The sequence below is a fragment of the Falco naumanni genome, chromosome W, assembly GCF_017639655.2.
Source record: "Falco naumanni isolate bFalNau1 chromosome W, bFalNau1.pat, whole genome shotgun sequence".
Classification (NCBI taxonomy): domain Eukaryota; kingdom Metazoa; phylum Chordata; class Aves; order Falconiformes; family Falconidae; genus Falco; species Falco naumanni.
Genome location: NC_054079.1, coordinates 18,082,636 through 18,106,822, shown reverse-complemented (window position 1 = coordinate 18,106,822; position 24,187 = coordinate 18,082,636). Strand labels below are relative to the sequence as shown.

The 24,187-nt window shown below is 42.7% G+C and overlaps 1 protein-coding gene across 1 annotated transcript in view; it reads left to right on the top strand.

Annotated features, from left to right (window-relative positions):
• The window catches only part of LOC121080497 (SKI family transcriptional corepressor 2-like), a 36,598-nt gene extending 13,955 nt beyond the window's left edge, over positions 1–22,643 (top strand). The window contains 2 exon segments of the mRNA XM_040578539.1: positions 2,903–2,970; positions 22,059–22,643. Of these exon segments, the coding sequence (XP_040434473.1) occupies positions 2,903–2,970; positions 22,059–22,121 (131 nt within the window). The 3' untranslated portion in view covers positions 22,122–22,643.
• Positions 22,644–24,187: the final 1,544 nt, after the last annotated feature.

The following is a 24,187-nucleotide window of genomic DNA, read 5'->3' as shown; positions in this document are numbered from 1 at the left end:
GAAAGTGCTCCTGTTGGGTTACCTGTGGTTAACTCCAAAGACACCTTTCTTTGGATGTTGCATTTGGAACTGAGCACATTTGGTGTGTTACACATTAATAGCACCCACAGCAAGTGCTATGCAGTCTTGTGTATGGATGGTGTTTGGTTTCCATGCTGTCCTCATGGAAATCACTGTTAAATGAGAACTGATATTACTTGCGAGCTGATTTAGCAGTGCTATGCTGCATGCTTCTCTGTGGCTTCTTGCACCTGCTTGAAATGTGGACTTGAGATGATTTGTAAGACAGCAGACCTTATCTCCTGCTGTTTGCACCTTTATTTTTTATATGCTATTGTATTGAAAGCTGCAGATGAGGTTTTCCTTTGCCTGTAAGATCTCTCAACACAGAGATCACTTGAAGCAAATCAAAAAAGATCAGATCACTTGAAGAAAATCAAAGAGTTTGCTGTCCTGATAGAAATACGAGCACCTGTGCATGGTGACAGTGTGTTCTCCCAGAACCTTCTGCCAGTTTATACCTTTGGTGTCATCTGGCATGCATTTTGTCCAGCTGCATTTAACAATGTGGCAATAAAATGGCAGAAACATAGTCTGGGTAGATAAAGGATTTAATTTTGTTTTAAGAAAACTATTTAAATATTAATATCTTTTCTCTTGGGTATTGCTTATGGCTTTGTCTGTAAGCTTTCAGACTCATGTAAAAACACTATCCTTACCATTAACACCCCATTTCCACTGTGAGCTTGGACATTTGCAGAGCGGGACTGAGCGAGATTTCTGAGCTATTTGTTCTGAGAGGTGATGAGCCTGTGAAGAGGCAGTCATAGAATTGTTTAGGTTGGAAAACATTTTTAAGATCGAGTCCAACTGTTAAAACAGCACTGCCAAGCCCACCACTAAACCATGTCCCTAAGTGCCACATCTACACATCTTTTAAATACCTCCAGGAAGGAAAGTGTTGAGGAGAGAAGGAAAATATCTCCATATAGCCTACTTGGAGGACCTCAGTAGTAGCTAGCATAGATCTAGCAGCCTTTAGTAACCAGGACAGGAGGTAGTCACCTTTTTATCCTGCATGGCTTTTTTGGGGCTAGGAAGAGAGGATTGCAAACCATCTTTATTTCTCTTGGCTTCTTTTTCTGGTTGAGTTGGAGTAGAAGGAATAGGCTGAAAAATTATGTGAGCATTTACTTGAAATCTGAAGAACTTTATTAACTTAATGTTGTCATGTCCTTTTCTATGTGGCTGTGCTGTACTCCTGCTGGACTCAATTGCAGCCTGACATATTTTCTCACTCTTTGTTTCATTGCTATTTTCTTGTCCTGAAGTGCCTCCTTCCTTTTAAACAACAGCTTTTGCTTGTCATTCAGAGAGGGCAGAATTATTGTGTGAAAAGGATGACAGAGCTCTGCCCCCTTGTACTTTCTTCTAGCCCCTTTCTATGCCCACACTTGATGGGGACATGTCCCCTTTCCCTGCAGGCGAGGTACATCCTTCCTCTCCACTTTGTCACGCCACGGCTACTCACTGCCTTCTTGCTCCTGCTTTTGGGGTTGAGAAGTCATGGTGAGGCTGTGCGGCTGGTTTGGGAGTGGATGAGCTCCCAGGGCTGTGGCAGCACACAGAGTATTAATAGAAGCTGCTTGTTCTCACCTTCACTCACATCTTTCCATTGCAACGTAGGTGTTTCTGTGACTCCCATTTATGTGCTATCGAAATATCCCAACAGTCATTTAATCCACTAATCCTCCCAACGCACTTGGCAGATGAAGCAATGCTATTATTCCTGCTGTACTGGTGATGAAAGGAGGCATGGAGACATGCATGCAGAGTCCAGTAGAGCAGGTATTGACTCCAGGCTTCCTGAGTCCTGGGCTAGTGTCCCAGCAACCAGCACGACTATTTAACTCTTTGAATTGGTTAGTTGTAAATAAATCATTTTAGCTGCTTTGGCCTTGTAGTTCCCTTCTCCAAGCTCTGTGTGTTGAGGTGCTCCATACTGATTTGTGTTGGCATTCGCCTTGCTGCTTCTGTGGTCCACGACAGGCTTGTTTCCTGGGTCAAAATGATACTGGTTGAGTGAGTTTTCTTTTCTCTTCCATGTAATAGTCCATCGTTGCACCCAGGTCTCCATCATGCAACTCTCCAAGTTATTTGCTTCTTATCAGTTGTTCTGCTTATATTTTTCTTTTCCCCCTGTTACAACAGCAGTGTTATGGAACACAGACCAGCAGTTTATCTTCTACCAAATTAAGTTTTGTCTGAAATGATTATTGAGGAGGAAAATAAGGGAAGGAGGAGCAACTAGACCAGGAAGGCTGGCCTGTGCTGTAACCCAGCTGTCCAGGATCTGTCTTTCAAATACGTTTTTTCCCCTTCTGAGTTCCATGTCACTGTTTATGGAGCTTTAGTCTGAGTTTTATTCAAAGCTGTCAGCACTATGTTACAAACTACAAATCAAATCCTGCATCCTTGAGTGCTTCATCTTCTCACATGTTGGACATCACTATTGATGTCAACAGATTTATGCCAAAGCAAAGAGGAACAGTTTTTGCTCTTCTCTTCAGTGTTGGTAGAAGTTTGACTAATGACTGCAGAGTTTTGTCCATTGAGAAGAGTAACTGTGGGAATAAATGCCAGCAACAGAAACTTGGCAGCCTACATTTGCTAGTTGGGGAAGTAGCTGAATATAATTTTTTCCATAGTTTTTCCTGTTGCCTGTAGTGTATCCTACTAGATAAGTTTTTGTTAGGCACGTGCTTTATTTGGGTGAAGGGCTTTGCAGTGCTTCATGGTTCCTCAGTAGTGATTTGGTTTGATTTAATTTGATTTATATGAATCCTGCTGTGTGGTCTCTGTTTTAATTACTGCATCGACTTTTTTTTCCTCCCTCTTATAGACAATTTTCAAGATCAGATGAAGCGGGAACTGGCATACAGAGAAGAAATGGTACAGCAGCTACAAATTGTAAGTTTGCCTTCTCTGCTGAAAATGTTATTAGCTGTTGCTTTATGTTTTTTAAATGCACTCCTCAAACTTTTTCTTTGTGAGCCATGTGGATGTACTGTTACAGAGGTCATATTACCTTATACTTCGCAAAACGTAAGCATGCAGTTCTCAGCTGGTTTAGGGTCTAATTACCTGGAGATTTACTTTCATACAGTAACCAGATGGATCTTCATGTTTCAGCTAAACTAAATGTGTTGACTCAACACAGAGAAGTGCTTCTTCAGAGAGAATTGTGAGGACTGAATCAGTAAACCTTAAGTGAGTTGCCAAGGGGGGTGCATTTCAGCCCTCAGTAAGGAATCTGTGCGAGGCCATCTTCTCACTGGCAAATAAACCTTAGGATGTGTCTTTTTCAAATTGCAGCCACTAGAAGAAGTGTTTAACTCGGCAGTAAAGGATCAAGTTGCCAAAACACAGTTCAGTGCAGGCACACGTTGCTGTTTGGTCTCTCGCTTGTTATTTTAAAATCAAGAGGGATTTTGAATGCACGTGTGCGTGTTAGTGTGATGTGCGGAATTAGACTCTATAACTCGAAAGTTATAAAGTAGGTATGTTTATTGCGCGCAGATGCACGGGGGATCGCTCCTCCACAAGCGTGCATGCCCGAAGTGACGAACCATCCCACATTTATACAATGAAACAAATGAATATTCAATTAACGCCTATACATATTCGTTACCTAAACCCCGCTTCGTATGTTAATTAGCTTATTAATTAGCTTATCAGTCCGTTTCCTGGAATGTGGTGGTCTTGCAGGTTTGTAGAGATTCATGTTCTTGTGACCATCTGATCTTCTCCAGCAAGGAGTGGTGATTCATGTCCTTGTGACCATCCCATCTTCTCCAGCAAGGAGACTTAGCACTCCCTCCCTCTAGATAGCATTGGAATGGCTCTCATCCTTTTCTCATTCTTTTTTAAATAGCCCCTTTGTTAGAGGAAGAAGGGCAGGCGTCTCCCCGTCTCCCCTTTGTTAGAGGAAGAGGGGCAGTTGTCTCCTCAAAAACTGTAGTTGTCTCCTCAGAGCTGTGTGCCTATGTGACCAGACACCGCACCCATGACTAGTCACCATACCCACATTCCTGAGTAGACATATACAATCACAGTCGGTGTCCATTGTCCCCATTTCACACTATTTCTCCATATCAATCCCCCCTTTTCTATCAAACTAAGTAAATTCTTTTACTTAAGCAGTCTTCTTGAATGATATAAAGCATCATACATAAGCGTTACCCTTTTAAACATTGTCCAAACCCACAAATATAACATAATGGTTAGTATTAAGGAAATTCCTGAACTGATCAATAAGATCACAATGGGGTGTACCATAGTGTTAAGAATTCCTGTTGCAGAAGGTGACCAGCCAAAAAGAGTATCCCACCAATTATGGTTTCCATCCTGTTCTACCTTTTTAAAGCTTTCTTGATCCCCTCTACATCATGATGGATCATAAGAAGAGTTTTGTGTCCCTTTTTTTGGTTTCTTCCAGTATACGTTGTAAATCTGCATGTTTTAATAGTTCTTTTATACTGCTTATATTTAGTCCTATGGGGGTAGGAATTATCATCTGTGATAGGGTAAAGTTGGATTTTAAGAATTGATGAGACACTACTGGGGCTGAGTGACTAAAATCGCATCCTGTGATAGTAGTAAAATTACAAATACAGCAATTTGAATATTGTGTGGTCTCCTTTACCTCCCCATCTACAGCTATTGTGTTACACTTAGTTCTCAAACACGCACATTCCTTCCCTGCATATATAATTACTGTTTTCAAGTTTGCATTTGGTCTGGCCTCGAAATGACATATTTTCTGATCTGTATCTAAACAAGTATCCTGGGCCATTATAGTATTGCTTTCACAGAGGAAGCCCTGCTGCTCTCGCATAATACAAGATTCTAAATCTACTGTTTGCCACTTGTTGCCTGTCTTTCTGGCCCATGTTCTATGTTCAAAAGGATATTTTCCTAGGCATATTATAAAGATGGGCTTGGTTAAGGTAAAATTGTGCCAACATTCCTGTGAATTAAAGCACATGGTTGTATTTAGAAGGGTAAATTCCTTATCTACCTTTCTGACATTAATCAGGGTGTTTCCCGAAATCTTGGTGTTATCCTTTTCATTATATGTTTGACACCCTACTTTTATCCTATCTCCTAATTTTCCCCATAATCGGTTGAATTTGTGTACATCCTCCTGATCCCATTGATTCCTTTGGTACACCTCATTTTCAGAAAAAAACACCATAGCTAGTTTCGTCTTTGAGTCCACCTTTCCCATTATTCCAGTGTGTTTTTTCTGGGCATGATTCCAAGGCCAGTTATCAGGCTCTTGGTTGTAGGCAAGAGAAGAGGGTACAAAAAACCACAAATGGTCTAAACCCACTATTGATCATTTTAAGAATCTAAACGTTCCTCATAATATACATATAAAATCTGTTTTGATCAAAAATATCTTTGTTTGAGTTGGGGCTTACTGATAACAAATTGGGCAAGACTGGCCACTGGCTCAGTCCCAGACTCCTTTGTTCTATATTGTTTGTTGTGGTGCCCTTCCCATATGGTGGATCCACAACCGCTCAGGTTCACTTACTTGCCACCCACATTGTTCCCATTTGTCCGAGTAAATTTGAGTTTCAGTTCTTTTTTATTTGGGGTTACTTTCCACGAAGTTGCAGGGGCTTTCTTGATCCGGGTATGGTGAATCCAAGAATTCTGTCCCTCAACCTTGATTGCAGTGTAGGTGGTGAGTAGGAGTTGAAAAAGGTCCAGTCCACTGTGGTTCCAGGGTTTTATCTGTAAAACGCTTAACGTATACATAGTCCCCTGGTCGTATATCGTGAACAGGTCCATCCAGACCCCTACTGCGTGTTCCCATCACATGCTTCTCAATTCTTATTAATTGTTTGTTTAGTGCCACCATATAGGAAGTCATTGTTTCTTCACCAATCTGTGAAGACATCCCCTTTTGTACCCCATAGGGTCGTCCATACAAAATTTCAAATGGGCTAAGCCCCTCTTTTGCTCTTGGTCTAGTTCGAATTCGTGTAAGAGCTAATGGCAAAGACTGGGGCCAAGTTAGATTTGTTTCTTGACCTAACTTGACAATCTGTTGTTTGATTAGATGATTCATCTTTTCCACCTGGCCACTCGATTGTGGTCGGTATGGGGTATGTAATTGCCAATCTACTCCTAGATGGTGGCTGATCTGTTGCACTATTCTGGACACAAAATGTGGTCCTCTATCCGAGGACATTACCGCTGGGACTCCAAACCTAGGTATTATCTCTTGGAGCAGTATTTTGGTCACTTCCCGGGCTTTAGCAGTTCTGCACGGGAAGGCTTCTGGCCAACCTGAAAAGGTATCTGTTAGTACCAATAAATATCGATACCCCCCTTTTCTAGGAAGTTCTGAGAAATCAATCTGCCAATGTTGCCCTGGAACATTTCCTCTACTAATGTTCCCTAGTTTTATTTTATTTGCTTTATTGGGATTATTGCATAAACACATTTCACATTGCTGAGTCACCTGTTTTATTACAGTATACAAGTTTTGCCCTATCAATTTCTGATTTAGACTTTTATATAAAGCATCAGCTCCCCAATGCGTCTTATTAATAATAGGGCTGTGGTCCATATTAAATTGGATGGTACCACCATACGACCATCCCTTAAATAAGTCCACTTACTTAATTTTATTTTATCGTTCATGTCCTGAATTACCTTGAAGTTTTCTTTAGAATAGTTTGGCTCTTGATCTGTACTTACAGTTTGAATTTTATCGCCTGGTATTAAGGATAATCCCTCATTTCTTACCTCCTCTGTTACTTGTCTGACCTCATGGTTAGCCAGGTCGTTTCCAATTTCCAAATCGGTGCCTCAGAGTGGGCCATTCCTCACATCAAGGTCTGGCATGGCATATGTTCCCACCGCTCAACGCCTACTGGGTTGCAGCCAACAGCGGAGCTCAAGATTCTTCTTGGTGGCAAACACAGAGGCCAACCCAGTCTTGCCCTTGACTATGGTAGGAGGCACCTGACCAACCTTATTCCTTGTACTTCATTGTCAATGCAGAGTTTCATCTGCACATCCCATAACAAGTCACTGTCATGGCAAAACACACAGATTTACATTAGTAGATCTACTACAGAGTGTATTTTATTTCACTTTTTCTGCCAATATCCCCACAGCCTTGCTGACCAAGGGATATTGTTTTTATCTGAACTGGGCAAGCCTCCGCCTTTATCATTTTTACTGTAACAGGTAAAGCATTTTTCACCTTTCCTGGAATTTATTTTCAGATACACCTGGTTAAAAATTTCTTTTACTTCAGGGAGGTCCTCTTTTCCTCTTTTCTGTTGAATTAAAGATAAGCTCAATATTTCAATTACTTGATCATTTTTAACTTTTAATTTCATTTCCCCTTCTTTAAACGTCTAGTTGTTCTAATAAATCTCATCCCAACAAAGATTTTGGTGAATTTGGCATTCTTATTTGTTTTCTTAGTTTGTACTTTAAAGGTTTCAGGATGTTTTCCTGGTGGCCAGCAGCTCCCACAGCTGTAATTTTTTTAAATTTTTTTTTTTTTTTTTTTTTACTGAAGTTTAACAAATAAGTTGGTTTTGTATTCACTAAAATTCCACCTCATTTTTCCTAGTCCCTAGTTCACCAGAACCCCTTGCTGGTTCTTTAGCTTAGGGCGATCTCGCTTCCAGTGTCCACTTTCCCTACAATATGCACAGTGATCCGATCCCATAGGAGCGGGATTCACTCTGTCACTTCTGCCTGACATTCCTCCTGTCTCTGCCAGTTTAGCACGACCCAGCTCTTCTTCTCTTACCTTCTTGTACACGTTCCCTGTTCCTTCTATCAACTTTTCTATATCACGCTTACTTAGTAACTCGAACCTTTATCTAGTCCTATTAGATCATCCTGACAAATCTTTCACAACCAACTTTCAAACCTCTAAATTTCCCATTCACCTTTATTCTCCTCAGACCCATTCCCTGCCCTAGAGAGGCCCTTACGGTCCTGTTGTACTGCAAGTGCTGCAGCAATTGGGGTGACATTGTCAGGTCCTTCTGCTCAATCGTCAGCAATAGCAACCTCCTCCTCCCCACCATCAGAAGGATTCGGGGCAGGAGATGCTGTTCCTGCTCTGCAGGTTACACAAGCCTGCCTCTGCAGCAGCAGTTCTGTTTTAACTCTTTCTTACCCTGAATGCAAATCTGCTACTTGTTGCTTTAAATCTGTGTTATTACATATCAGCCTTCGCAGGCAAATAGCAAACACCCTGCCATGCATCCAGCATGACTCAGTCGCACCTTCGAGGGGGTACGGTGGTTTGTACAAACTCACCCCAACACTCTCACAAGGTCTTTGATTCTCCACACACACACACCTGCCTCAGGTTTTACATACATCAGTACAAGTTTTTATATCTTACAACGTGTTTCATTCTGGTTGCTCCACAGAAGGAACCACAACCTGAGCTTTTAAACACAAAAATTTCAACAAGAACATCTTTCTAGTTTAGGTCTCAGGTTTTTTCCCATCCTTTTCTAGAGCCATAATCAAAGATCAGGTGATGTTAATCCCGCACTCTTTCTAGTGCTAGTACCATAGGATCCCGAGGGGGTACTAATCCACAGTCCTTTTGCCACTCGGGTTTGTCCTGGAGGACGAAGAACATGTCTGCATATGATACTTTGTCCCATTTTCCCTCTCTCCTCAGAAACAACATTAATTGCAGGAGAGTGTTATAATCTAACGTTCCTCCCTCCTGAGGCCATTTCGCATCACTCCAATTTATACAAAGGCCACCACTGATTACAATATTTAATCCATTTCCTTCTATTTTCGGTACCACCATGTCCTACGATATCACTCCGATGTTTTAATATACAACCTAAGGGCGATTTTTCACAGGGCTTACTCCTTCCATTTCCCATTTTACAATTTTAATTACTTTGTTTTCTCCGTCCGCCTTAGCCACCCAAGGTCGGAAACGCGGATAGAGCTCCTTACTCGTATTGCACTCAAACGCCTGTCTCAAGCACTCTTGCACTCACACTCAATCAAAATAATTAAGCTATACATGGAAAATCAAAATGCACATCTCAATCACACCATTCACACTCTCCGGGCAGCCCTCAGTCACACAAGCAGTATGTTATACGGTACCGTGCACTTATGTACAACTTGTAGGAACACTGACAGTTCACAAAGTATGCATTTCAATGAACAATTGCCAAAAAACAAACAACAAACAAAAACCCAAATTTTTCCTGGTCTTAAGCAGAGTGTTAAGTTTTCCGCTATTTGCCACGGATTACCAGAATATTATTATTTTTCAACATACATTTCATAACTCCAAGTTTTGAACATGTAACAAGACAACACATAGAACAAACAAGACACAGAGCGCTATTTCAGTTGTTACATTCTAGGAATTCCCCAATTCTTAAGACAACTTAATGGAAGTTTTTAGCTTCCCCCTTTTTCTTTTTCCTACGCAAAAGTTTCCCTTTTACTTTTGCTGTGAGGTCCCTCTTGTTCCTGTGAGATTCCGCCTTATTCCGTCCCGCCCCCCGCTTTCCGCCACGAGGCCTCCGGGCTTTTAGGAATGGCAGTAACCTCGGGTTTGCTCGATCTGCCCTCAAGATCGCTAGCGGCCACCCCTTGGTCAGCAAACCCCCTCCCAAGGTACCTTTCCTCCTGGGGACTACGCTGCGCGCCGGACGTCTCCGTGCGTCTCACCAGCCGCCCCGTTACTAAACATACCGTTTTATCCGCGGATCCAGGGGTTTCTCTTCTGCTCCCGGGGGAACAGCTGAGAAGAGGAGGCTCCTCCGAGGAAACCTCCCGGGGCGCGCCTAGGAGCGTCCGCTCCGCAGCTGGTCCCTCAGCCGAGCAGAAATCCTCCTGCCTGGCTCGCCAAAACTGATGTGCGGAATTAGACTCTGTAACTCGAAAGTTATAAAGTAGGTATGTTTATTGCGCGCAGATGCACGGGGGATCGCTCCTCCACAAGCGTGCATACCCGAAGTGAGGAACCATCTCACATTAGCCTATACATATTCGTTACCTAAACTCCGCTTCGTATGTTAATTAGCTTATCAGTCCGTTTCCTGGAATGTGGTGGTCTTGCAGGTTTGTAGAGATTCATGTTCTTGTGACCATCCATGACCATCTGATCTTCTCCAGCGAGGAGTGGTGATTCATGTCTTTGTGACCATCCCATCTTATCCAGCAAGGAGACTTAGCACTCCCTCCCTCTAGATAGCATTGGAATATCTCTCATCCTTTTCTCATTCTTTTTTAAATAGCCCCTTTGTTAGAAGAAGAGGGGCAGGCGTCTCCTCAAAACTGTAGGTGTCTCCTCAGAGCTGTGTGCCTATGTGACCAGACACCGCACCCATGACTAGTCACCATACCCACATTCCTTGAGCAGACATATACAATCACAATCGATGTCCATTGTCCCCATTTCACACTATTTCTCCATATCAAGTGCAGCTCTAGATCACTGCATACAACTGTGCTCTTTTGAAAACTTGACATACTTAATCCAGTACAAGTGGGGAGTGGAGTATGTGAAGCTGTTTCTTTACTCAGGTCTTGCTTGGCGTGGTTTTAAGAGCAGGGCATTGTAACAAATGGGAAGCTATGAGCTGCTATCAGCTAATGCTTGTTTTGCTGGTGCTTTTTCTGTGATCAGCCTGATGTTATTCAACAGGGTTTTTTTGAGGCAGGCAGGCTTGCCAAATACCCCATGTAACTGAATCGGCCCTGTGCTCAAGCATCTAAATTTTCCTTGTGCTTGTCATAGACCCTGGTGTAGAGAAGGCATTGTCCAGCCTTCTGGTACTGTCATTTTCTAATTGATGGGTTAGGACATAAAAATAAAGCTGAAGGCCAGGATCGTCAAACTTGTGCACCTTTGTTTAGAGGCATTTAGGAGCGGCCTTATTTTTAGAGCTGCCGAACGTTCCTGCTGCCTGTTCCTGCTGACTTTGGAGATTTCAATGAGAGATGGAGGGTGCTTGAAGAAAATTGTTTATGGAGGAATTTCAAGTCCAGAACATCTTTGGAGAGTTTTTGCTGCTGGTCTCCACTCTTTTCCTTTAATGTGTCCAGTTGTTGCTGTGTTCCCATTTGTCTCCCGATGATAGACAAGGAGTTTGGCTTGATCTGTGAATTGCGTTGACACAGATGGTGGTGATTAGGATGCCATCCTGAAAAGTACTTCCCCTGCTGCTTTGGACTTGAGGCAGGTGACCTGATTCCTACTGCAAAGCACATTCAAGCACAAAGTTTGTGATCCCAGTTCAGCCTTTTTCTTGTGTCAGCTGAACCTGGAGCTCACTAACTCTCCCTCCCAGGGGGAGAATGGATCATCTCTGCCATTCACTTTGTGGCCCAGTTGTAAAGTTGTTTCTGCAACTGGATATCCCAAACTGCCAGCAAGCCAGCTGTGGTGGTTTTTCTGATTTACAAGAAGTGGAGAAATCACAAGGTTCAGTGTAGTGCTTTTTCTTGGGCAGGAAAAGAAACATGATCATGTAATTCACACCCTTTTCACTTACTGATGCAGGCTACAGAAAGACTGATAGTCATTTAATAATTGAACAGAGCTGCCTGAATGTACTTACAGAGAATAATTTCAACATTTAATGTACTGCACCAACAATTCAGGACTTCTTCACTGGCTGTGGCTTCCTGAGTTTAATTATTACTAATAGAAATGTTGGCAAATCATCAGTAAGTCTTTATGCTCACATTTGGGTATCCCTGAGTATACTGTGAGGCAGGTTGTGTATCAGTGAGACATGATAAAAGGATGTTTGCATATGAAGAACTGAGAAACTGCTGCAAATAACAAGTGTGTTTGTTTAAGATGGGTGCAGGAATCTTCAGTGATGTTTTTGTTGATAACTGAAATGGAGTCAGCACTTCTGATGTGATAATCCCTGCAGTTACAAGATATATTCACATGAATGAATTAAAGTATGGTTAGATCTAGAATTAATGTTAATGAGCTGAATGTGCTAACGATAGAATTCTTGTCCTACTTGGGTTATCACATGGATGAATTAAAGCTTTTGGTGCAGAATACACAAAAAGCATGGTGACTTGTGGTTTGGTTTTTTTGTTGTTGTTGTTGATTTGTTTTTAGCAGGGGCAGGTTGTGTTGTTTTGTATGTACCTGTGAGTAGATGAAGACATGGACTCTTGAATCTAACCAGAAGACCCTTTATTAGACCAAAACCCACGCTTATATATCCTTGTTTGCTGTTCACGCGCAACATACTAAAATATCATTGGTTAATCAATACTGTTCACACACTTCTTGGCTACATATAATTGGTTAATTACTAAGCTACAAACACACTGAACTTCTTGCATTTTTTTTTCTCTCTTCCTTCTTTGTGAGTTTCATGTTCTCAGCCAGCCACCGAGATGTGGCATCATGCATCCACTCCAGCCTTGCTTCATATCCCGTTTCTCTTCCAGGTGTTCAGCCAACCTTATCTTACTTTCTTTCTTCTTTAGCCTTCAAGGTCCTTCACAGGCATCGTGGCCTGCAGCACCTGCCATAAAGCTCTCTACGTGCCTGGGACTCTATACTATTGTTTTAGCATAGCTGCCCACACCTAATTTTGTTAACATGGAAGCGCAGAGAGAAAAGCAGAAATGTTTGATGCATACTTAAATCTTAACTTTACTTACAGCTTCATAGGTATATACTTCTGTAGCATTACACTCAATAGTAGGACTTGGCTTAATTGCTTTTTTTTTTTTTAATTTTACAAACAATATAAATGCACAGAGTCAGTTTTCTTTGGCTCCTCTCACCACTTAAGGATTATACAATTTAAATTAGTCCTTTCTGAAGACTTGAGCGTGGTCATGAAGGCATCTCTATAACAATGGGTACCAGAGGCAGGTTTTGCCAGAATGATGGTTTTGCTCACCCTGAACTGGAATTCTTCAAGCTGCATAACTGAGTAGTCAGACTTTAAAATAAACTGCTTGGGTGTGTTTGATATGTCAGAAATATCTGAAATACAACATGCTGAAGCTAAGCATGAAAAAACCAAACATAATTATGTTTTAAAACTTTGTAGTGCCAAGTCCCGCTGTAACCTGACTGTTACATGGAAAGGACTACTTGATGGTACTGCTTAGTGCCTAGCCGGTACCGAGCACTGAATGTCACGCTTTTTTTCTCCCGGTTTTTGGGTAACTTTGTGAAACTGCGATGCAGGTGATGATGAATCGCCGCGCAGTGGGGTGGCAGCTCGGGGGGGGCGCTGGCGCGGGCTGCGGGAGCCCTCTGCTGCTCCCCAGCCGGCAGTGCACCGCCAGCGCCTGCGGGCGACGGCACGGGCTCGGTACTTGAAAGCCTCCGTTAAAGCCGTGTTTAATCAATGGGGGTTTATTTTAATGCTCTTTCCGCTCTGGACTTTAAAAAAAAATATTTTATGGCTTCCTGAAAGTCAGGAATAAGGCTCAGATCATTGGGAAGGTGGGAGGTGGGTTCTGTTCTGTCACATCATCTGCAATGGATGTTGGCTTCTCTGGACATAACCTGGCTTGGTAGGTAGCTGGAGCAGTGGGACATTGTGTGGCCATCAGCAATTTCTGTTGAGAAAGGAGTTAGTGTCTGGAGCAGCTACCAGGAAGTATTGCAACCTGTTTGTGCCAAGTGCCAGGAAGCAGCTGAGAATCTTATTTAACAAGAAAATGGATCTTAAATCACTGGATGCATTTTTCTCTTCCTCCTTCTTCACAGTGCTGTCTCCCATATTGGCTAAGTACAGTGCATGTACTTGGAGGCCATGTGTAAAATATGGATTTAACATATGGATTCAGGCATGGATCATCTGGCTTATTTTATTAAGCTGTACAGAAAGGGCTACTGAGAAAAAATTGCTGCTGAGCAGGTTGGGGTATATTCTAACACAGCACATGTGGTATGGTGTTAGAAGAGCTCACTTGCCTTTAGAGTTTTCAGTTGCTTTCCAGCGTGACCAGAATTCATCTGTCCGGACAGCCCAGACAGCCTAACAAAGTACTGAGTCAGGTTCTGTTTGAGACTCTGTATCTCTCTGATACTGTCTTCTGAGCAACAGTGTTAGTGGATCAAATTTAAAAAAGCACGAGCTTTCTTCCTAGCTGCCTAGTGGGAGAAAAAGATCAGAAGCAGCATTCCCAACATGATGATTTTTATCCTTTTATGTTTTTGTGAGCCCCTCTAAAACATTGCCACAGAGGAGTAGAACATTAAGCAGTAACTTTAAGCCTCCTGCAAACAGGTTAGCTTTTCTTAATTTCCTTGGTCCCTTACAAGTAGTCTGTAAGTTCCCAGGAAGCACTGACCACAGTTGTAACCTATCCATCAGGAAAAGCTAAGGTGGTGTTTGTCACCCTGCCATTGTAGTTTAGATTCATTCATTTTCCATAAGGGTAAAAGGCAGCAGGTCTTTGAGACATGTTAGAAGTGTGAATTACTCAGACTCCTTTGTCTTTCTAGCTGAAGTGGAAAGTGTTGGTTTGGGTTTTTAAAATTTATTTATACTCCCATGAACTGAATTCCTCCTCACTAGCCTGATGATAATAATGTTCAGAGCTCAGAACTGGATCCAGCTGGAACTGCTCTGATGTTTGGTGACCTTCTACTCTGTGCTGCTTTGAATCATCTCCATTCTTCAGAGGCAGACAATAAAATAAATCAGGAACTATGTATATGCAAAACTGATTTTATCTTTCACCCTGATCTTTAAAGATTTGCAAGATGTGTTTAAAAGAAGAAAAAAAGTCTACCATGTGGTAATGTAGGTAGATCTTCAGAGGTATGAGATCATGTTCCTCTGGGTCCTACTGTAATTAAGAAAAGCACCAATAGGTTTAATTCCTATTTTAGGTTGTATATGGAAAGTAGGTGATTTGTACAACTAATGTATTCACTAAACAAACATGGAATATCCACATTTTTGTGTGCGGAGATCTTGGTTACTGCATGCATGTCACTCCATATTCCAAAAGTGGAAATAGGAAATAGGAAAGTGTTTTATTTGGATTCCTGTTTTGGTTCTCTGCTTAAAGTGGTCCAGCTGGATTGATTGACCCTGATAAGAATGTTAATGGAAAACATTGATTCAGCAGAATGGCTTTTGCATTTCTTGAGCTTCATCTTGTGCTGAAGTGCACGTCTACTGACATGTGAGATAGTAACAGATAAAAGAGCATTTCTGGAACTCTTTACACTGTGTTTTGCAGACTTCCATGGCAGATTTCATTACCTTGCGCCCCCTAAACCAGAGAGTTGTTTATATTTTTTTCTCATTAATTTTTTCTGTGCTTTAGCAGTTGGGATGATACTGCAGGTGTGCTTCTGTATGTTCTGTTGTCTTAATTTGATTTTTGGTGGAGTTCCTCTCCAGGTTTAATGGTACAAACTGGGGATATGTCCTTTTGATGCAGAAGGTAGCATACACATCTCTGACTGTGTACAGGAAAGTGAACTGTCAATTACTGTTTTCACCAGAATTTTATTTGCCACTGTCTGCTTTTTTAAGACAGGTGAGCAAAACTTGTATCTTGACTGTGCATCTGGGTATGCCTTGGGTTAATAGGATGGAGCTATGCCTCTTTCTCCAGTAAACTCAAATGTTGAAGAAAAGGAATGCCTTGTAGAATTAATGGCTATTAAAGACAGAAGTAAAAGCTTCTTTTCCTTTAGAATCTGCAGAAATTCTGATCAAAAATGAATGTGTATGTACAAGAGAGCCACAAGCCAGCCTGTGCCATTGCCTGTGTGCAAAGTCTTTTTTTTTTTTTTTTTTTGTGGTATTATTGTGCTCCAGTACTTAAAAATATGCTGGGGAGAGACTGTGTGCTCCAGCCATGGCTCTCTGTTGCCTTGCATCCTGTGCAGACCAGTACACTGCTGTGAGCATGTGCCTGTCCAGGAGGGATGAATCTCTGAACTCTGCCCACACAGCTATAAATACTTTCAGAGGGCAATAGCGGAGACTCGCGCTGTAGGGCACTTCCATTCCTCCTCTGGCTGTCAGAGGCTCAGTGCATGCTTTTTCTTCTGGATAATCCCATGCATTGTTCTATCCAAAAGCACAATGTGTGCAGAGACTGTAATTTTCCAGTGGCAGTTCAGCTGCACATCTCTCTCCTTTCTTGCATAAATATGCTTTGCGTTTGGAAAGGCTGTCTTGGCTGGACGGTGTTCTGACTTGGGGTCTCAAGTATGCTCTCTGGAAATGAGAATTGTTTAAATAATACCTGTAGATACACATCAGGTAGTAGTGCTTTGGGGTACTGAAGATTCTCTCCTCAAGTGACAGAAGTCAGGTGCAGGAGCGGGCTGCAAACTAGGACCATGCGTGGCAATCAGTTAGCTGAGGGGAATGTGCTCGAGCTTGTCTAGACAACAATTAACATGATACAGAGCATATGGGAGTGGGAGACGGATGGCGCCAAGGATGGCACCAAGGAAAGATAACATGTTGCAGAATGGCTGTGTGATCACGGCCATGACTCCCTTAAAGATCTTTGTGAAACAAAGTTAGCGTAAGTTAGCTGAAGCAGGCCTTGCAGCTGTGCTGAGGCATGCTGATAAGGAAGCTGAGAAAAACACTGACCTTGTGCCTAATGTTGTAAATAACTTTGAGGAATTCGCGTAGACAAGAGAGAAAAAAATATATGTAGCTAGCTATCCGCTGTAACCGCAAGTAGGAGGACGTATGAAAATGTAACCCCTTAGAGCTTAGCCAATCAGCAGATGACTAGTAGGCATAATTAACTGGAACTGTATATAAGACATAATCGCGCCGTAATAAATCGAAGCTTGCTTTATCACTCACATTGAGTCGGCTGCTTGCTTCCCCTCGCTCGTCGCAAGTGGCGCCCGAACAGGGACCCCCAATCCTTGTTCTTCACCGGACAGCGAGGACGGAGAAGCACTGGTAGCAGCGACCAGGGAGCAAAGATCGACTGATGCAGGCATCGTACCTCGATCCGTGCTTGAACCGACGACTAATCAAGGAAAGGTTCGCCGTCCGTGAGTGTCTACCCAGAGAAAAGGCTGCATCTTAATCAAGGAAAAGGACTGTTTTAAGCGCGCTATGGAAAAAGAGGTAGCACTCGCTCTTTTACAATGCTTTTTAGAAAAGCCGGGAGTAGGCCCTTTAAAAGATCTGGCCGGGTTAATTGCTTTAGGTAAAGCGAAAGGATATTTTACAGATCCTGAGCATATATTTGAAGTAGATGAATGGCGTAATTATGGAGATTGTTTATGGGATTTAGTAATTGATGATGATAAAGTTGCTAAGAAATTAATGAAACCTTGGAGGGAAGTTATTAATTGTATAAAAAGATATCAAGCAGAAAAGCGCCTTGCTGCGGCAGTAACAAGCCGACTTGCAAGCGCAGATCCTAATGCAGGAAAAATTATGCTATGTGAAAATCACATTCCAATACCCCCTTTATCACAAACAGTGCTCTCTGTACCACCTATAGAGCCCACTGCACCACCTATAGACCCTTCGTGTCCTCCGCCCCCCCCCCCCCCCCCTCCGGCACAGTAGCCTCGGGGGGGCCAGAGGGCGGGGACACATTTGACGAAAGTGCTGCTGAGGAAGAAAATAGCAGTGGGCAGTCAATACAAAATTCTAAAAAAAAAAAAAAAAAATAATAATAATACAGTAAAGAAACTGGTGCGTTCTACGCACATTAATTAGCAAAAAATAGCACAAGAAGCGGCTGCTCAGGGAATATTTGATATTGCTGATCAAGTCAACCCCCCACAAGCTTTCCCTGTAACGTATCAGATGAATGCCGCTAACCAAAGACAGGGAACCTGGGAGGCTTTGATTGGAAAATATTAAGTCAGTTACGTAGTACAGTGAATGAGTCAGGCCTCCACAGTGAGCCCACCAGATACACCTAACTTTATGAAAGGGCCGTTATTGCGCCAATGTATTTTGGAGAATAGTAACAGTTACACCAAAGGCATTTTAGTAACCCTGCCCTTAGATTCTTCTGTAGAAACAATGCTAGAGCGAATGAGTCGGGTGCCAGTAGGTCAGCAAGCCTTGCTAGTGGAAGCAATCCAAGCAGTAGGGAGAGATTTAGTGCAAGTCCAAAGTCAGGCATTTGCAGCGCTTGCGCCTCTGCGCCCCCCTGGGGCTACCGCACCCCCGAAGCCAGCGACTACCACGCGCCGAGACTTCCTCTGCTATCAATGCCAGGACATACCCGTGACCGATGTCGACAACGTCAAGTGTGGTGCCAAAATTGTCAGCAAGGAACCCACAAGACCAACGTCTGTTGGCAGACGGGAAACGAGAAACCGAGCGCGAGGAGCCGCAGCGCGTCGACCCCAATCGCGACTCCTGTCACCTTCACGACACCCCCTCCAGGAGACATGACCAACTCTTATCGGCAGACACCGTGTTACAACTCGCCACCCGAGGGAGCCTCGGCCTGGACCTGGCAACAGCAGTAGATACAACATTAATTGACAACCGAACACAAAAAATTGCAACTCGTGTCCGAGGACCTCTGATAATTAATGGACTAAGTTATGGTGCTCTATTATTAGGGCGGTCTTCTGGTAGTTTAAAGGGCTGTTGTAAAGTGTGTTGCTTATAGTAATAATTGTTATCATTGCACTCGTATGTTTAAGCTGTGCTCTCTCTTGTATTCGAAAATTACTCGAGCGTGTAACTGCACAAGTTTTGCTTGCGCAAAGAGAAAAAGGGGGAAATGTTGCAGAATGGCTGTGTGACCACGGCCATAACTCCTTTGAAGATCTTTGTGAAACAAAGTTAGCGTAAGTTAGCTGAAGCAGGCCTTGCAGCTGTGCTGAGGCATGCTGATAAGGAAGCTGAGTAAAACACTGACCTTGTGCCTAATGTTGTAAATAACTGAGGAATTCGCGTAGACAAGAGAGAAAAAAAAAATGTAGCTAGCTATCTGCAGAAACCGCAAGTAGGAGGACGTATGAAAATGTAACCCTTTAGAGCTTAACCAATCAGCAGATGACTAGTAGGCATAATTAACTAGAACTGTATATAAGACATAATCGCGCCGTAATAAATGGAAGCTTGCTTTATCACTCACATTGAGTCGGCTGCTTGCTTCCCCTCGCTCGTCGCAATAACACCTTGCTGTTAATTGATGAAAGTGTCCTTTGTAGTTAACCACCAATCAGGGATTGCCTAGTATGTAATTCTTAGCTTAAAGAACCAATCTGTTTAAAGCATGCAGCTTCTGAAAACATATATAAACTTGTGATTGTGTACAATAAATCGACATTTGCTTGCATCAAGCTGCGTCCCGTCTCTTCATTCACCGCAGTCAGGGTGCTGTATCGTTGCATGCCCTACCTAGAGATGGGATGCAAAGGTGAAGTCTCCAAAAGAGGATAGTGTGCCGAAGCTTCTTTGATGTCCGCTTATTTGTGCTGTGGTTCATGTTGTGGAGCAGACTCAGAGCTTGCAAACTGGATTGCTTCCAGATGAAGAAAACGAGGATGTGTTCCAGGAATGCACAAAGGAGTGTACTCTCGCTCTTAACAGGTGATCAGTACCCAGGACCAGACTAGAGCTAGCCTAAGACAAAAAAAACCCAAGAGAAATGCCATATGGACACTGTGTCTTTCTTCTGCACCCTACAGATCTGCTCCCATTGCGATGTATTTCCTATTAATGTGGACTTAGCCATCAGAAACAGATTGCTTGCTACTTAAACCCAAACTATCTGCACTTCTGTTATTGTTGGCAGGGGTGTACACCCTTTGCTAAGGGCTACACATTGGATCTTCATGCTCATTTGAGTGCTGATCCTATCTTCATCACAGCAGTTACCATGGACGCACAAAAGCGGACTGTATTGTCATGAAGAGCCCTAAATACTATTCTACTGCAGCACCAGAGTTACCAAACACTCTTCCAGTGACAAAAGTAGAAGATGACATTGTAGGTGTTTTAACTCGGCAGGAAGGTAGTCATTTCCCTATTGAACACCCATCTCTCCCAGTTTCATTTATTACTAGGAGAATGGATAAACCAACACACATTGAAAAGATGTTGATGTGCCAAATATAGCAGAGAAGTGGATTAAGAACAGTTAATTTCTGACAGAACGTACCCCTGTTGTATTATCTAGGTCAGTATGGCTTGGGAGATGTCCTATATAATTGGCGGCCATGCAAGCCGATGTTGCTTGTTGGCTGTTGTGAGTGGGAGAGAGGAAGAAAGCAGTTGGTGAAGCATCACAGGTCTCAGCTGAAATGTGCTTATTTAGGCAGTTTGTTTGTGGCTCCCTTTCAAATCTAAACCGTGGAAATGGGTGATCAGGTAAACAGCTTCTTTGTGTACTCTTCTCTGCTGCAGTTTGGAGAGGAGTTTTCCAGCCTTTGCAAACACCGTGCCCTGGAAGGCAGCTCTGTTCAAGGAGCTGGTGGAGGGGAGAGCTCTGGTTTTTTGGGGCAGCAAGCTTCCCTGATGATGCCTTTTAGCTGCTGTCAAGTGTAGGGGCTATAAGAGCAGTCAGATAAAACACCTGGATCCTGGGTCTTTTCAGGTCATCAGTAGTTTGGGCCTCTCAGTTTGTGCACACAGATTTCCCTTTTCCCAGGGCTGCATAGTGGGGGAAGTGGCATGCCCCCATGAAAGGCTTCTGCTTTCGTTCAGCCAGACAGCTCGTCTTTGCAGACACTGCTTCTTCCTGGTGTTGCTGCTTTCAATCAGATTGATCTCCTTTCCTGAGAGATGAAAGGGTTAGTTCCTGAGCTGCAGATGCCCCTTTCTTTCCTCTCATCCTGAGCCTTTCCTGCTCTTTTCTTTATTAAGGTAGGCAGGGGTGGATACATCTCTCTATGTCATTGCAGATATTGTGCTTTACACCAGCCCAGAGACATGCTGAGCACAATTCATACAAATGTCCTTACACATTGTGGGCATAATAGAATTAAATCCAAAACAGGGGTGTACAAGAATGCACGTTAGGTGTATGGTCGGTGGATATGGATGTAAATTCACATGCTTCTAGTATGCTATTAGGATTAGGTGTGTGGAGCAGGTTGCTTGAACTCTGTGCGTTTGCCTGTCTGTTCCTTTTGCTGGTTGTGCAGCTTAAGGCCTTGCTCCTGACTTCAGCCCAGCCTATTTGTCAGCTGGCAGTAACATATTTGATGTTATTTGTGAATGTATTCCCAAGTGTTTAACGGCAGAAGCAGGTCACCTCTGTGTGCAGCAGCACCTAGGAGTGTAGGGACATAGAGTTTCTGATCCTAATCTGAATGCCTCCAACAGTTCTTCCAAAAGGCAGCATCAAAGAATAGTGAATTTGTAGTGACTTGGATTCCCAGCTATGGAGAAGTCTCGGAGCAATTTAGTTTTGTTGTATTTTAGAGGCCCAGCACTGAAAAAGAGCGGCCCTGTAGTGTATTCCCAGTAGCCAGTGAGCACATCATCCCACTTTGTTTTTAAATATAACTGTGTTCCCTAATATGCCTGTGTTCTCTGTTTTTCTTTAATTATTTGTTCCACTTTAGTGGCTTCCTTTAGATTGGTGCAAGTCAGAGATAACTATTATGAACTTCCTAATTATGGTGATATAAATACATGAAGTCTCGTACTCCCAACCTGCTGTTTCAGCTGTGGAGAGATTGGTGTTGTGTTGCCTGTTCTGTTACAGACAACTGATTTTTGTCATCTCACAAGTAGCAGAAGGGGTGGTGGCTTTACTTGCCATCAGCAACTGATATAAAGAAAACATCGGAAGGCATCTTTTACATTGGATTTTAAAGATCTATCTGTTGCTTTAATTTGGGACACTTTTATTTCTGCTTCAACGTTCTTGCAGTTTTATAAGGAGTTCAATCCTTTAATTTATGGCACTGTTGGCTGAAATGATTCAAGGAGGCAAACAAAACCTTTCATTTGCAGGGCTTCTGGCTTGGATGTTTTGTTAGCCAAACCTTGGCTTAAAGCAGTGGCTTTTTTTCTGTGTCATTGCAGATTCCCTATGCAGCAAGTTTGATCAGGAAAGAGAAGCTGGGTGCACACCTCAGCAAAAGCTAAAGGTAAGCTTGTGAAAGAAGGGGCTTTATTCTACCTAACCTGCCCATCGTGTTTTTCTTAGCAGCCATTGCAGGAATTAAGAGGATCGTTTTGTTGCTTGATGTTACTGATTCTGGTCAAAAAGCTCTGTCTGGGGAGGTGTTGTGCTATGGTCTAAAGCTGATAACTAACACATCATGCTAATTATGAGGCTTCGCTGATGTAGTGTTGAGAGTTGACCACTGGGTGAAGTCAGGTCTAATCGCCTGAGCACCTGCTTCTGCTCTCTGGCACTGGGAAGTGGTGTGAAGCTCATGTACCTTCAGTGGAAGGAGGGAAGTACCTTGGCACTTACAGTGCAGTGAAAGTTCACACATGGGCTGGTAGGGATGGGTTTTTCTGCTCGTAATGGAGCTTCTTCAGCTCCAGGAAAGAGCAGTATATTTTGGGAGCTTTAAAGAACTACACTGTCTTCTGTAGTTCAGTCCCCTGCAGATGGCAGTTACCCTGCTGCCCATGGGCAGCGTCTTCCTAAACCCAACACTACATTTTTCAGGAGTGTTTTTTAGAAGCATTCAGTTAGAAGAAACACAGTCTCTATCATCAGTGGCCTGGAAGATTCCAGTTTTGGGTGCTAAAGCCTTAACATGTAAATGCCATTCTCCTTTTTTCTGTAAAATGAGAAGATTAGGACTTAGAGGCAGAGAGGCAAAAAGCTGATAGCTCTGCTACAGTGTTATGCCACAAAATCTGGCTTGTGGATTCACTGAAAAAAATCCCTGAGGTGGAGTAGATAGATTAGGAAAAAAGAGCTATTCATACACAGAGACTTCAGTAAGAAAATCTGGGGTGTCTGAGAAGGGTTTGATAGTATCAATGGTGGAGTTTGCCTGAGCTAGGAAAGAAGCAGATACTTAAAAATAAAAACATTAGGAGTAAGTATAGAGTAACTGGATAACCAGTATCTGTGGCCTTGAGCTCTGCCTGCTGAGATAAGGAGATCAATCTAAGCATCAAGTTGGTCTGTTTTGCCCTCTTGTTCATACTTTCTTACTGGCTGCCAGCATTTTCCAGTTGAGTCTACATTAATCTGAGCACTGATTTAAAATAAATTCAGTGATATTAATATCCTGAATAAAACAGTACGCCTCCCCAGATGAGAAAGCAGCGGGTCCTGCCCTAAGCGCCTCGATAAAAGTCTGCCTGAGGATGGCAGCATCAGATGAACTGCACCGTTTAGTTCCCAGCATCAGGTTTTCATCAGCTGACAGTCCCTGCAAGGAAGGTGCTGGCATTACAGCTACGAGCATTTCCTGCTTATTTGCCAAGAGTGTGAAGTATGGATGTGTTTCTCACGCTGTTTTTGTTTCCAGTGGCACACCATCCCTGCAGACAACAGGGTTTTCTCTAAGTAGGCCCTAGTGCTTTTGAAAGATTAGTTGTTACTTAACTGCTAAGCTAAATCAGTCAAGCAGAGAATCGCAACTATATTCAGAAGCAATTTCAGATTCTCAATGTGCCAAGCAGAAAAGAGTTGCCTCAAGAAGGAATGTGTATGCACATACATACCCGCACAATACACCAAGGGGGTGAAGACCTTGTGTGTTGTGGAGCAACCACTCAATTAATGCTCTGTGTTTCTCAGCTACCTTTGTTGGGCTTTGTGTTCCTCTTGTTTCTAGTCGTACTTCTGTCAGTTACAATTTGCGCTTCATCTTTAATGTATTTCCACGTGACTCTACAGGTACTAACTAGCAAAGTCTCCAAGGATGCTTCTGAAGCTTGTGATTTGTGTGTATCCCTTTTTCAAGGATTGTAAATAAACATCGTAATTCTGTGAATAAATAAATCTGAAATTTGGGCTTAGTGGTGATAATGTTTTCTCTTTTTTCTTTTTCTTTTTTTTTTTATTCCCAGAAGCACAGGATCTTTTGCAGCTGTTACCTTGTAAGTTATAACCCACCACTCAGAAACCTGACTTGTATAAAGACTGAGAAAACAGAAGAGCTTGGGAATTTAAAGAACAAACAAATCAGGTTCCTCTGAACCCAAGGACAAGTGACCTCAAAGCATCATGGACAACCATG